This window comes from Monodon monoceros, unplaced genomic scaffold, assembly GCF_005190385.1.
Source record: "Monodon monoceros isolate NGI ecotype Baffin Bay Population unplaced genomic scaffold, NGI_Narwhal_1 Super_Scaffold_14, whole genome shotgun sequence".
Taxonomy (NCBI): Eukaryota; Metazoa; Chordata; class Mammalia; order Artiodactyla; family Monodontidae; genus Monodon; species Monodon monoceros.
In genome coordinates this window covers 13,495,863-13,508,322 of record NW_021703770.1, presented here as the reverse complement: position 1 = coordinate 13,508,322, position 12,460 = coordinate 13,495,863, and the positions used below count along the sequence as shown (strand labels likewise).

Here is a 12,460-nt window from a genome sequence, read left to right as displayed (position 1 = left end):
AAAAAAAAAAAAAAAAAAAAAAAAAAAAAAGAAAAGAAAAAAGAAAGTAATAGCGCATCTTACAACTGATGGCATCTGAAGTCAATGGAATACGGGATATAAATACTGAAACATGGGGGTATAGTTTCAGAAATAGACATGCAAGGTGATGCTGGAGATTAGAATTTGGAGTGAAAAATTCTCTTTTTCCACCAAAAGGTGGCTATCCTTATTATCGCTACATATATCATCTTCTACTCTTAATATCCTGCAGCGGTTTTTGATGGATTCCCCAAAGCAAAACCAACCAGAAATCAAAAGAGAGATTTGATCAGATAAGATTGGAAGCTTTTGGACTTAACCATTTTCTTTTTCTTTTTTTCTTTTGACTTAAACATTTTCAGACAAACTCAATTTCTGTTATTCTTTCAACAGGCTGTGCCTCAGTTTCCACTCATCTGTTAAATATAAAAAACAGTACCGGATTCGCATGGTTGATGTAAGACCAACCAAGTGGACTCATTCACTAGAGCATTCAGCACAACGGCCAGCAGGTGGTCAGCGCTCGACAAGTGGCAGGTGGCAGGTGCCGTCGGCAGTCGCGCAGCATCTCTGAAGTCCTCCTTCTAACCCTGGGCACCGCAGCAGGGGACAGCAGGCCTCCGTGACGATAAAATGCGACGGAAACTCTGAAGCGGCGAGCTCCAGTGTATCCATCAGTGTGCCTGGTGAGGGCAAAGCAGCTCTGTGCCCACCCCCGCCCCACCTTGCATCCCATGGAGCTCTTCACCTGGACGCTCACTGGTTTCCTTTATAATAAGTCAGCAGGACACTACCGTGCTTTCCTGAGTTCTGCGAGTCCTTATAACAAATTGTCAAACCTGAGGCGGTTCACGTGAGAGCCTAAGTTTGAGACGGGCTGGGCGGAAGGGTGGGTAGTCTGCGGACCCCACTTGTGGCTGGTGAATCTTGAAGAGGAGGAAGTCTTGTGGGACTGAGTCCTTAGCCAAGCCAACTCCGGTAGTTAGTATCTGAACTGATGTGACTTGCAGGACACCCTGTTGGTGTCAGAGGACTGATGTTAGAACGTAAAGGCCTCCGCCATCCTGGGGACGGCTTGAGGGCAGAGGCTCCTTCTGCTCCCGTGGCTGCCAAGGGGGTGCAGCCCAGAGGAGGCACTTTATATCTACTTCCTGAATGAGCGAAGATGCGCGCTTGCCTCACAGGGCTCCTCTGCGGCGGTCACTGGGGATGTATGAATGAAAGAGAGGCGCCGGAAGTAAAGCAATAAACCCCCCGAAAACTGTGAATGGCTTGCAACTCAAGAAAGGCAGGACTACACCCCCAGTCCTGCACCCGCACCACCGGCTCAGCGTTCCCGGGGTAAATCAAAACCACGTTGTGCAAGGAATGGATATTCCAAGCATGTCATCCTTTTTGTCCTCCGGCAAAATTAACAGGGAGACAAGCACTGGGCTCCTGCTGGGCGCTCTCCCTGCCCCCTCCCCCCCACTGTAAATGCATCTTCCCAGCTTCTAAATGCAGCCACAGGGAAGCCAGGCGCTCCAAACCTTGACAACAGTCTCGTCACGCACAGGGACGTTTCAGGGCATCTGTTTCCACTCCCGCAATGAGCCACCTGCAGCTAGAGTCACAAGCAAGGCACCTGATGAGCTGCGTCGGGGCGAGGCTTTCCCAGAGACCAGCTCTGCGGAGGAAGGGAGCTCGCAGCTCTGGGCCTCGGGGGGGATCTGTTCGGTCTGTTTTTACCTAGAATGCCCTGGTGTGAAGTATGACGAATGAGTCCCCTGGCCTCCGAGGACTACATGCTTTCATCCCAAAATGCAACCGTCCCTTTCAGGAACTTCTTGGGTTAGATTCCAACATCTCTATTGACTGCAGTTAGGTACAGCGTTCCGAATGCCACCCGGGGTCTAAAAAGTAAAGTTTGACCGCTGCTGCTTGTACTAAGATAGGAGGAGTCGGGCTGCCCCTTCGTTATGCTTTTCCCCCATCGGCCCGTTAGCACAGGCTGGCAGGGTCGGCTGCCATCACCCACTGACCTCTCCCTTCTCTCTCCTTGCTCTGCAGACTGCTTTACCTGGCATTTCTAGGGCCAGAACCTTATGTCGGGCTGTGGTTCTCTAACACTGACTCATTAAAAAGTCCATTTCACACAGGTTGCCCCACTTAGTAAAACTGTACCCATTCCATCATTTCCTGCATAATTAAATGTGTGCACTCCTATAACACCTTTCCCAAGCCTAGAATGAAGCAGTGACTCAATAATCTTCCCTGCTACGTTACGTGCAGTTGCATCTAAATATCCAGAAAGACCGCAAGGCTACATACAAGTGGTCAAGCAACCCCTGGAGGTCTAAGCGATCACCCGTCTGCATTTACAGTCACCCCCTTGACCTCAGAAGGAACTTTTCCAGCTTTAGTTCCAATAGAGAACAATCATTGCTTTGGGCTCAAAGTACCCTTTTCCCAATCGCACTGGTGTGGCAATCCATCCCCCTCCAGTGATGCCCACTGGAGGTGAGCGGGAAGTGGGGAAGACGCCTGGAATCATGGACCAGCTCTTTTCACCACCTCACGTCAGCATTCAGAAAGGACCGCTGTTATTTTCGGTTGTCCCTTTGCAGACAGCTGACACGCATCACGGGGAGGTGGTCGGAGAAAACATCCAGAGGAGATTTCTGGGGGTCGCTGCCTTCTTCCAGGGCTGGGTCTTGCAACCTAGATCACCGGCAATACAAGGCGGGCCACCCCTGGCTCCATGCTGACTCCAGGGGCCCAGGAGGTCCTGGGGGCATGACAATTCCTGACCACTCCTGGAGGCACACCCATGACAGGTGGGGTTAACCGCTGAGAGGGTCTCTTTGTGCAGGCCACACCACCTTCTGAGCAGTCTGCTTCTTCTCCACCTCCCCTAACTCGGCAGTGGGAACGGAGCAAAGAAGCCTCTGCACTGTGCCAGGCGAGAAAGTCAGCTGATCCGTGAACAGATAACCCAGACTTCAGATTTGTAGGTGGGAGTTCCCTCCGGGCAGGAGGGCTCCCAGTGCTACTCCTTTTCAAAACCCAAAGGGGGAGTGGATGGAGGTGGCTGAGACATACTCAGTTTTCACCACTGAGGCAGGGAGAGTGATCCACTCGTTGACTGCAGTTTCTGGGGCATCCTGAGAATGGTTTTTGCCAGTTTTGTAAGCACAGAAGAAATGGGTGAGGAAATGCAAACATTCACCCTGATGCAGCCAGGGGCCGCGGAAACCACTGCACCAGTGGAAAGGCTTCAGCACTGCACAGGCTTTTTGCTTTCTCCGCACAGAAGAAAAGAAGGGTGATGGGTGGAGAAGCTGAGTCCGGTATGGGGTCTGATCAGAAATGGGGCCGAGCGACAGAACCATCTGGAGGCAGGTAGCTGAGGCTGACACGGGGTGTCACTGTGGTTCTCAGTCCACCCAAGATGGAACTGTCAGTCTCCCCAAAAGGTGACTTGGGGTATCACCCGCACTCCCCCTCCGCAGCATGGTCACCTTTCCCACGGTTCTGGTGCTCCCGTCTCAATGGTGAGGGCTCGCACTGTCCCCCTCTACCTTGAGCAGCCCTCGTCCCATTCTCCACCAGCTGACCCCTCTTCATCTTCCTCATCACCCACCCACACCAAGCGTGCATGGGTTCCTTGCACCTTGCCCAACCGCTACGCCTTCCGCTTATACTCATCATGGTGCTGAGCTCACCAGATTAAACTACAGCTGACCCTTGAACAACACGGGTTTGAACACGGGTCCACTTATGTATGGATCTTTTTTGATATATATGGAATCGGCTTCCAAGTCCACAGGTTCCACATTCGACCAACCATGGATCGTGCACTATGTTCACAATCCTTGTTTGAATTCGCAGATGCGGAACCGTGGATATGGAGGACTTGAGCATCGCATAGTCTGAGGCAGGTCCTGGAACCAATGCCCCTCGGATACCGAGGAACGACTATAATTGGTTTCCTTCCACTAGAGTCTCAATTCCTGGAGGGAGCAGTGTATCCCTGGCTCAGTACACTTTATTGAGTTGTAAATTTCTCCCCTGTGGAGGCCCCCAGTCATTGCTTATGCAAGATTCAAGGTAAATACTTCTAACTGACGGAGGGAAAGTTCTGTATATACGTATTATTTTCTTCTTTTGTTAAACCAGGACATTTTAACTACCATGAAACTTGATTAAAATACAGATCTCCAGGTTCAAACATGATGTAAAACTTGTAAACTAAAATTTATGAGGGCCTCAAGCCACACAGCTTTCCGAAGTTTTTACGCCCGAGTTCACTGCTATCATCACATGCCACTGTGGCTTAGCCCTGTGAACGGCCCCTGCAAGACAGAGAACTAGAGTAGAGGGGCTGCAGAGATTCTCCCTAAGATGAGCAGACTCTAAGTCACAAAAGGCTGTGTGGTTCCTTTACTCATCCCTAATCCTACTGTCCGTCACTTAAAACAGCATGCCCCATTTACTCCACAGACTCATGCCAGGCTTTCAAGCAAAGGTTCTAGTAAAAGTCTGAGTCCTCAAATAGGCCACATACCGTATGATTCCCTTTATAAGAAATGTCCAGAATAGGCAAATCCATAGAGACAGGAAGCAGATGAACAGTTGTCATGGGCTGGGGGAGGGAGAATGGGGCACGACAGCTTTAAAAGGAAAGGGATTTCTTTCTGGGGTGATGAAAACGTTCTGAAATTAGACAGTAGTGATGGTTGCACAGCATTGAGAATGCGCTAGAGCCACTGAAATGTACACTTTAAAATGGTTAAAACAGTGCATTTTATGCTATATGAATTTTATCACGATAAGCAAAAGAATGGCTGTGTCTTACCTTCCTCCCAAAGGTGCACTAAAAACTGTTCAAGCTGTCTCTGAACCACAACACTGAGGACTGGAGAGAATTATCACCTTTAAAAGGTGGGGGACACTGGGCTTCCCTGGTGGCGCAGTGGTTGAGAGTCCGCCTACCGATGCAGGGGACGCGGGTTCGTGCCCCAGTCTGGGAGGATCCCACATGCCGCGCAGCGGCTGGGCCCGTGAGCCATGGCCGCTGAGCCTGCGCATCCGGAGCCTGTGCTCCGCAACGGGAGAGGCCACAACAGTGAGAGGCCCGCGTACCGCAAAACAAAATAAAAATAAATAAAAATAAAACAACAGCATCTTACAAAAAAAAAAAAAAAAAAAAAAGGTGGGGGACACTATCCCAACATCAACGTGACGGGAGGGAGGCAGAGCTGTGTCCCCCGTGACAGCTGGTCATCCCAGCCGCACCTGTCAGAGGGGACCTGTGTGCTTCGGGTTCATCGTAGATGACAAAATCCGACGCAAAAACCTCTTTGGAGCTGCTCAATGCAAAGGCTCAGAGAACACTCGGGCACACTCAGGCAAGATAAACTACACGGACGGCTCACAGACAGACCTTTCCGAGACACAGGGACAGCCACGAGACTCCGAAAGCGACTTGAGGTTTTTAGTAGCGTTGTCACCCACAGAATGAGGGTCAATTTTCAGTCAAGAAGAATCATTTTGATTTACTGAATTTGAAGATCTGATACCTTTGAAATGAAGCATTCCACAAACTCTGCTGAAATAAGAAATACTTTTGATTTTTTAAAAATAAATGGTTGGTTTTGAAAAAACTATATGGTCCTGGGGGGACAAAGTTAAAGATTATGTGGCAAGCTTAATACAACCAAATCCGATCTGGGAATTATTCTGAGGAGTTATTTAGCGTAGCTCTCCACGTTTTGTTTGTGATATAAATACGCACATATACACCTAGATATGTATGTACAGTTATATTTATTTCGCGTGGAAGGGAGGGTTTAAGTCACTCTGTATTTCTGTTCTCCATGAGTCTAATGCTGAATTATGAGGATGCAGAGACTCCGAGAATGTTGAGCTAACCCATTAAAGGGCCAGACTTCAAAGAAAGAAAATGATTGACTGAAACACACACACACACACACACACACACACACACACACACACACACAGAGTTTTCTTAAACTTATGGAAGATTAAGTAGGCACCATTGATTGTTCTGAACTGGCAGGAAAACTGGGGCAACTAGCATAGGTCTGGACAACCACGGAAAGCCCACAGTAAGGACCACACCGTGACCAGCCACCAGAGATTCAGGATGACAGACTTACCGAGAGCGTCCACTGGCGGGGGGGGGGGCGTGCGGTGAGAAAGTGCAGGATACACAATTGACACAAAAAGGAAAATAATAAAGTCAAACTGGTATTTGAGCAGCAGTCTTACCTTTCTTTCATGTGTTAAAACAGTCCGTGGCTTGCCACCGAATTTTACATTGGTGCGATTAAACCCACATCCACCGAGAGCTGCAAACCCAAGTTCCCTTCCTTCACTTGCTAATGGCCTTTCCTTCTCATCTAAACAGACATCTTCCTAGTTAGTAATCAGCACCCCTAGAGAATGCAGCAAGGTTTTTTCTTAAAAAGATAAATGAAGACTATATTCCTGTAAGAAGCCAATTAAGATGCTTTAACAAGAAGAGCTTTCAAGTGTAATTTACTGTAACTTTAAAAGTAACTAGGGAAACCAGGATCAAAAGTTCAAGCTGGGGTGAAAATGAAAATTTAAAAAATTTTTTTTAAATTTAAAGAACTTAAAATTTTCGTATAATAGCAAATAATATGCTAATATGGGACTCTAGGAGTCTGTTTCTCAGGTTTATATTAGCTTTGCAGCCTCTGGTGAAAACAACTATTTCAACGTCAGGCTCAAGGGTTAACATATTAAAATGTTCCAGTTCCCTCCCTCAAAGTCTCTGATAAACTTTTAGTAGTTACAGATGGAAACAGAAGGCTTTACCATAATTAATTTTTTAATTAAAATTAATAATAACATGAGAGCTAACTAAATGAGAAATAAGGCTTACCGTCTGTACAGTAAGGTGGCAGAAGTGGGCAAACAGCATAAAATGTTTCCCACTTCTGATCCTCTTACTTCCCCCAGTTGGGTTACAACCAGCTCTAGGACCTCAAGGGTCACGAGCTGACGTCAAGCAGCAGGACTCGATGAGGGTTCAAGAGATGCCACTCAGAACCTGGGGCTGCTGGGTCAGCCCCACAGCCCCTCCCCACCCTCCTGGCTGCCTCTGTCTTGTCCCCCTGACCACTCAACAAGGCGGCTCTGCCCCATGCACCGACCCTGGGCGCCGGCCTGGAACTTCTCGGAGGGCCGGGACCATTCCTCCAGCCCCCAACTCCCTGCCTAGTTTTTATGCCCGGTAGGTGTTCAGTAGCCTGCCTTCCACAAAAATAGGTACATTCACCCACAGTTGGAGCACATGTCAAGTTGTTTTAAAATGATTTTAAGATAAAGTCTAATCAAACCCCAAAAACCATTCAGAGTTTTTTGACAGTGATATTTAAATACCTTTGGAGTACAAATTACCCTTCTATAGTATAGTAAAAAAGAGTCAAACAAAGAATGTGGCAAAAGGTGATAGAGCTGCAGAGTGAAAGTTAAGGTAAATTAGTCACACACAAAAATAACACCCCATATGTGCCTGCCTAGGTCAAAGGGAGTGCCAGAACCATGCTTAAATGTATAAACGCATTTCAACTTTGAAAAGGAGAGTCAGAAGATTTTTTTAGATCAAAGATCACAGTTTTGGAAAAAGGAGTGGCAGAAAGCTGTTTGATGACCTTCTGAAAACATATTTAAGAGGAAGTGATTATTGTGCTGTATAAACCAGATTCAGTTCTATCAGGACAAAAAAAAAATGTATCCAAAGCATTGGATAGATCTCAGAAGGAACTACCAACACTTTACAAGTCAAGAGTCTAGGAAGCTACCACTTGAGCACTTGAGGGAGATGAAACCGACAGAGAGGCCTTTAGGCAAAAGGGGAAACCGCAGCTAACCAGACCCCCAAATAACTGGGAGTCTCAAATAACCAGATTTCTTCCAGCCCTTAGCTTGTATTGTTTCCATTCTCAGGCCATACTGTTTCTAGGAGAGCACTTCATTAACATTCACTCAGAACGATAACTCTGGTACCTCCTAAAAAGCTCCATTCACCCCAGAAATATACAAATGTGAGTTTTAAAAGGCACTTACATATTTTAGAAAAAATTTTTTTTATAAAGGAAAGAAACAAAAACTGTTTTCTGGTTGTTCACTGGAGTATCTAGAAAGTCATCCAGAACATTCTAAGCTACTGACCTGACTTGGCGTAAGAACACCATCACTGCTACCTCGTCTGGAAAGGATACGGTGCCCAAGACCATCAGATACACGACTGGGGCTGAAAAGATGGATGCTTCAGAAACCCCTGATCACAGCCTCTACTGTCTCAGCCTTCAGGCCTAAGTGCCACCAAGAAACCTCACAACTAAAAGCCAATTACTCCCGAGTCCCAGGACCAGAAGCAGCCCCTCATGTCATACAGTCCGGCACCTCCATGTGTCCTGAATCTTTCTATCCAGTGCTTTAATGGGAAGGTCGTTATCCTCTCTAGGCAGCCTAAGCAGAGCTGGGCAAGTCTAATTACCAGCAACTTCCTTTTGTGTTGCACTGCAATCAACCTACCAGGCATCCCCTGTAGGTCCAAATTCTGCTAATTGGACAATGCCAGTGACTTTGAGTCACAGATGAAGACTGTTTCAGCCTCCATGTAAAATTCAGATAAAAGGATTATCACTGCAGCCAAGAACTTAAGGCCTCTGAAAAGAAAACTCTGGAAGAGAGAAAGGAAAACCGCTACTTTTTCTTACCCCATCCTTTTCACCAAATTCCCAAAACTTTTCCAAGCCACAGATCTTCCTTGGACCCTCTCTCCAAACTCATTAATCTCTCCTATCTCAAAGCTGGCATGTTGTCAACTAGGTAGAGTTCAGCTCCAAATTTTTACCATCCTGTTCTTTTATAGAACCTCAGATTCAATGTAATATGGTGGCAGTTTTATCTACATTTACCTTTAGACTCACTACAACGTTACTGGCCACAAACCCTATTCCACTTGTCGAATGCTAGCTCTCAGGCACCTGAATTAGATAGAACATAAACTGCAGAAGCACCAAGACCAGGAAAACACATCCAAAAGAAACAAATGGGGCCAATACTAACAGAAAAACTGATCGTGGGTGAATATCCTGCTGTCTTTATCTTGAAATGGTCTCCTGGTTATTATAAGAACTGGGGGGGACATTTTTCAGAAATGCCAAAGCTTGAAAACTTTGTCCTGTCCTCGCCCCTCTTCTACCAAAGAATCCCATCTCTCCAGATGTTTCTTTTAATTCCAAATGAGAACTGCTTGCTCAGGAAAGAGGAAATTTGGTTTTGGGGATTTCTACCTAAAAAAGTTGTTGTCTCAAACAAACGCTCAATACTACCCACCCACAGAGCATCCTGATGGGGGGGGGGATACCCATTTTATCAGCTGTGATGCAGCAAATTCCAAATCGTGGCATCAAGAAGAATTAGTCTAGAGGGAACGTCACCTGCTCAAGCTCGAGAGAGAGTCCCTACATGTTGTTGGGTCTTAGTAAAATGTTACGAATGCTTTCAAAGTGGATGGAGCTAGATTTTTCTCTTAAAACTCCCAGTTCAAGCCGGAAGAGCAAAGCTGGGTCATGGATCTGATAATTAACTGGTTTGCAAATGACAATCAGCTGGCGGGGGAGGAGGGGCATCTTGCACCAGCAGTCTCATTTTCCTTATCCAGCTCCCACCCTCATGAGCACCATGAAAAATCTCCCTACACAGCAATGATTCCCGGCTCCCACTGCAGCCTTTTCTAGCATTCTCACGAGACTTAATAAAGGGTTTCAGAGATTATAGGCTGTGAAGGACAGAGGAGAAAATGACATCATTTCTGCAATAATTACTATACAACATTTGCAAAGAGGCTTTTATGCATTATCCCAAGGCTTCCAAGAAATTTATAGGTCTCATCACAATGTACAATAAGCATGGAAACTGTCAAATTTTGGAGACCAGGTTGGGGGGAAGGAATGAGTCAAGTACAACTTTGCAAGGGTCTCAAATTAATAGATATTCTGCACTTGGGGACTTCAGATAGATTCTATTAGCTCCTATCTGTTCACAGGACCACTACATGTAAGGCAGTCTGATTGAAGACTTTCCACTTCAAAGAAAAATCAGGCACGTGCTCATTTTCCCCAAGTAACACATTAACAGCAGAATTACCTTTTTTTGCTTTCTTCTGCAGTTTCAGTGTATCTGAGGACTTCTTTTTTATCTCTTGGCGAGCTTTTTTATATTCTAAGAGAAAGCAGAATATTGAATAATTTTACCACTTAGCTCAACAGAAAACACTTTAGCAACAGCCACTACTTTCATCACCAAAAGCATAAGCTATGACATGCAATAAATAGCTTTACTGGAATACGAAATGATAAAACTCTCATGAGGACCTTTGACAGCAAAGGGGCTATGAACACGAAAACCAACAAAATGCACTGGGGTCTTTCCCTACAGTATTCATTCATACCAGCTTTGAGGAAACATGGTACCTGGGAACATTTTAATAAAAATTCTAAAATTCACAATTTCTCAGCTTAAGTATCAGGAAATATTTTCAGTATTATCTACTTTCCCAAGGCCCAAATCCACAGTGCTTCATTCCAAAAAGAACCCACGTGGCAAGATGCTGGCCAGATGTTAAAATTCAGAAAAGAGCCCCTCAGACTACAGCAGGAGAAACTAGACCGCATGGAAAAGAACTGGGAAAGGCCCAGCTGCTTTACTTTCACATTAGTACCAAGGCCAGACACTGTGGACACAGAGGAGGGGCGGCCCACGTGACTCACATCCCCACCGGCCACTTCCTCTTCCCCCACCAGCCTACACCCACCCTGGACTTTTCCATTTCTGTTGTTGGCATCTCCGTCACCCAGGCATGAACATCTGAAATGACAGTCACCTCTGATACTTCTCTCCTTTGCTGCCCTCATCAACTAATCGCCAACTGGACCGGCTCCCACAAAGCCATCCCCGACCTTTCCCTCCCACCAGCCCTGAGCCTATCAGAGCAGGGCTCTCTCTTATATGCTCTTGGTAGCACCTATGCGTCAACTCTTTCCTGTTTCATCCCCTCAGATCTGCCCACACGCTTTCCCTCCACCACACTTACTGAAGGTTGTATGATCCGTGGAGCAAAGTCTCCTGCCCCTTCCGTACCACCAGCACCCCACCCTTCGGCTCCAGGAAGACTGACAGGGGTGGCGTCTGCCTGGACCATTCTGTCCCCAGACCTAGCACATGAGGTACTGAGACCCACTGGTTGAAGGTTAGCTTACATCATTAAAAGTTTGCTTTTCAAAATGTGCTGAAATGCCCTAAGTGCATCTCTGGCATTTAAGCCTGCTGTTACAAATCACTTTTAATTCAGCTGATCACAATTAACGTCACAGAGCGCGATCAGGCTACCCACTGAGTGATGCTTCATGCCCCAAACCCAGCACTGAGTCCTGCAATGGGATCACTTTTGACCCCTCATCCTCCAACACTGAGATGTCCACAGCAGCAGCGGTGAAAGAGCAGGTCCTCTGGGTGACATCAATGAACCCAGCAGAGGCACAGGCAGCAGCCGGCAACATGCCACCTGGGACTAATATGCATCTGCCGCCTTGCCCAGTACCTTTTGCGTGGTCTTTATCCAGCTGGTTGGCCACTTTCTTCCATTCTTCCATCTGCTCTTGAAGTGGGTTTATCAGACAGTCGATTAAAGCACTTGTACCAAAGGAGAAAGAAAAGGAGACATTAAACAGACACATTCTGTTGTCAAGCTTTACACTCAGTTGTCAAAACGTACCTGAATCACGATTACCTGAAGCAAGACAAGGCAGCATACTAAGCCCCAGTTCACATCCAAATCCCCCAATTTCACAGCAACCGTGTCCTCAGGAGGCTTTTCAATGACTGCTAAGAAGCTGTACCCGTGACTGGTGGGAGCGACCTCTTCTCATGGCCCCCTTTTTCCATTCCCACACTCTATTAACAAGCAACGCTGCAGATCAGTGGGGTCACACCTCTGGCTGCACAAGGGAACCAGCTGGAGAGCTTTGAAAAGGTGAGGACACCGGGGCCTCACCCCATACCTGATAGAAACTTGGAGGGTGGGGGGCCAGCATTACCTTTTTTTAAAAAAGGCCCATATGATTCTGACGTGCATTCAGGGTAAGTCATAAATGTAGACTGTGGACAGCCTAGGCAGGATCAGAGGGGTGAGGGGTCTCCAAGGTACATCCCTTCTTATTTTGTGCACTCCCAAACAGACTGCAGTTAAATGAGTGGAAAGGTAGCTCCCAACAGAGAGGGATCATGAGTCAGGGGAGCCGGGGTTTTTTGTGCAATGGAAGTAGGATCGACCCGATCCTACATTACAGAGATGTTGTTGGGAACTTAGAGAATGCCCATAAACTGTGTGAATGGC

General features: G+C 46.7%; 1 protein-coding gene across 7 annotated transcripts in view; it reads right to left on the bottom strand.

The window, feature by feature from the left end:
• The window catches only part of MTSS1 (MTSS I-BAR domain containing 1), a 163,008-nt gene that overhangs the window by 23,074 nt on the left and 127,474 nt on the right, over window positions 1-12,460 (bottom strand). For 4 of the 7 annotated variants that reach the window (XM_029222971.1, XM_029222970.1, XM_029222972.1 and 1 more), the window contains exons 5-7: window positions 11,666-11,757; window positions 10,213-10,287; window positions 6,183-6,194 (exon numbers count right to left, since the gene is read on the bottom strand). In XM_029222971.1, the coding sequence (XP_029078804.1) occupies window positions 6,183-6,194; window positions 10,213-10,287; window positions 11,666-11,757 (179 nt within the window). The remainder of the gene's footprint in view (window positions 1-6,182; window positions 6,195-10,212; window positions 10,288-11,665; window positions 11,758-12,460) is intronic. The other 3 variants (XM_029222974.1, XM_029222977.1, XM_029222976.1) reach the window with 1 other exon arrangement.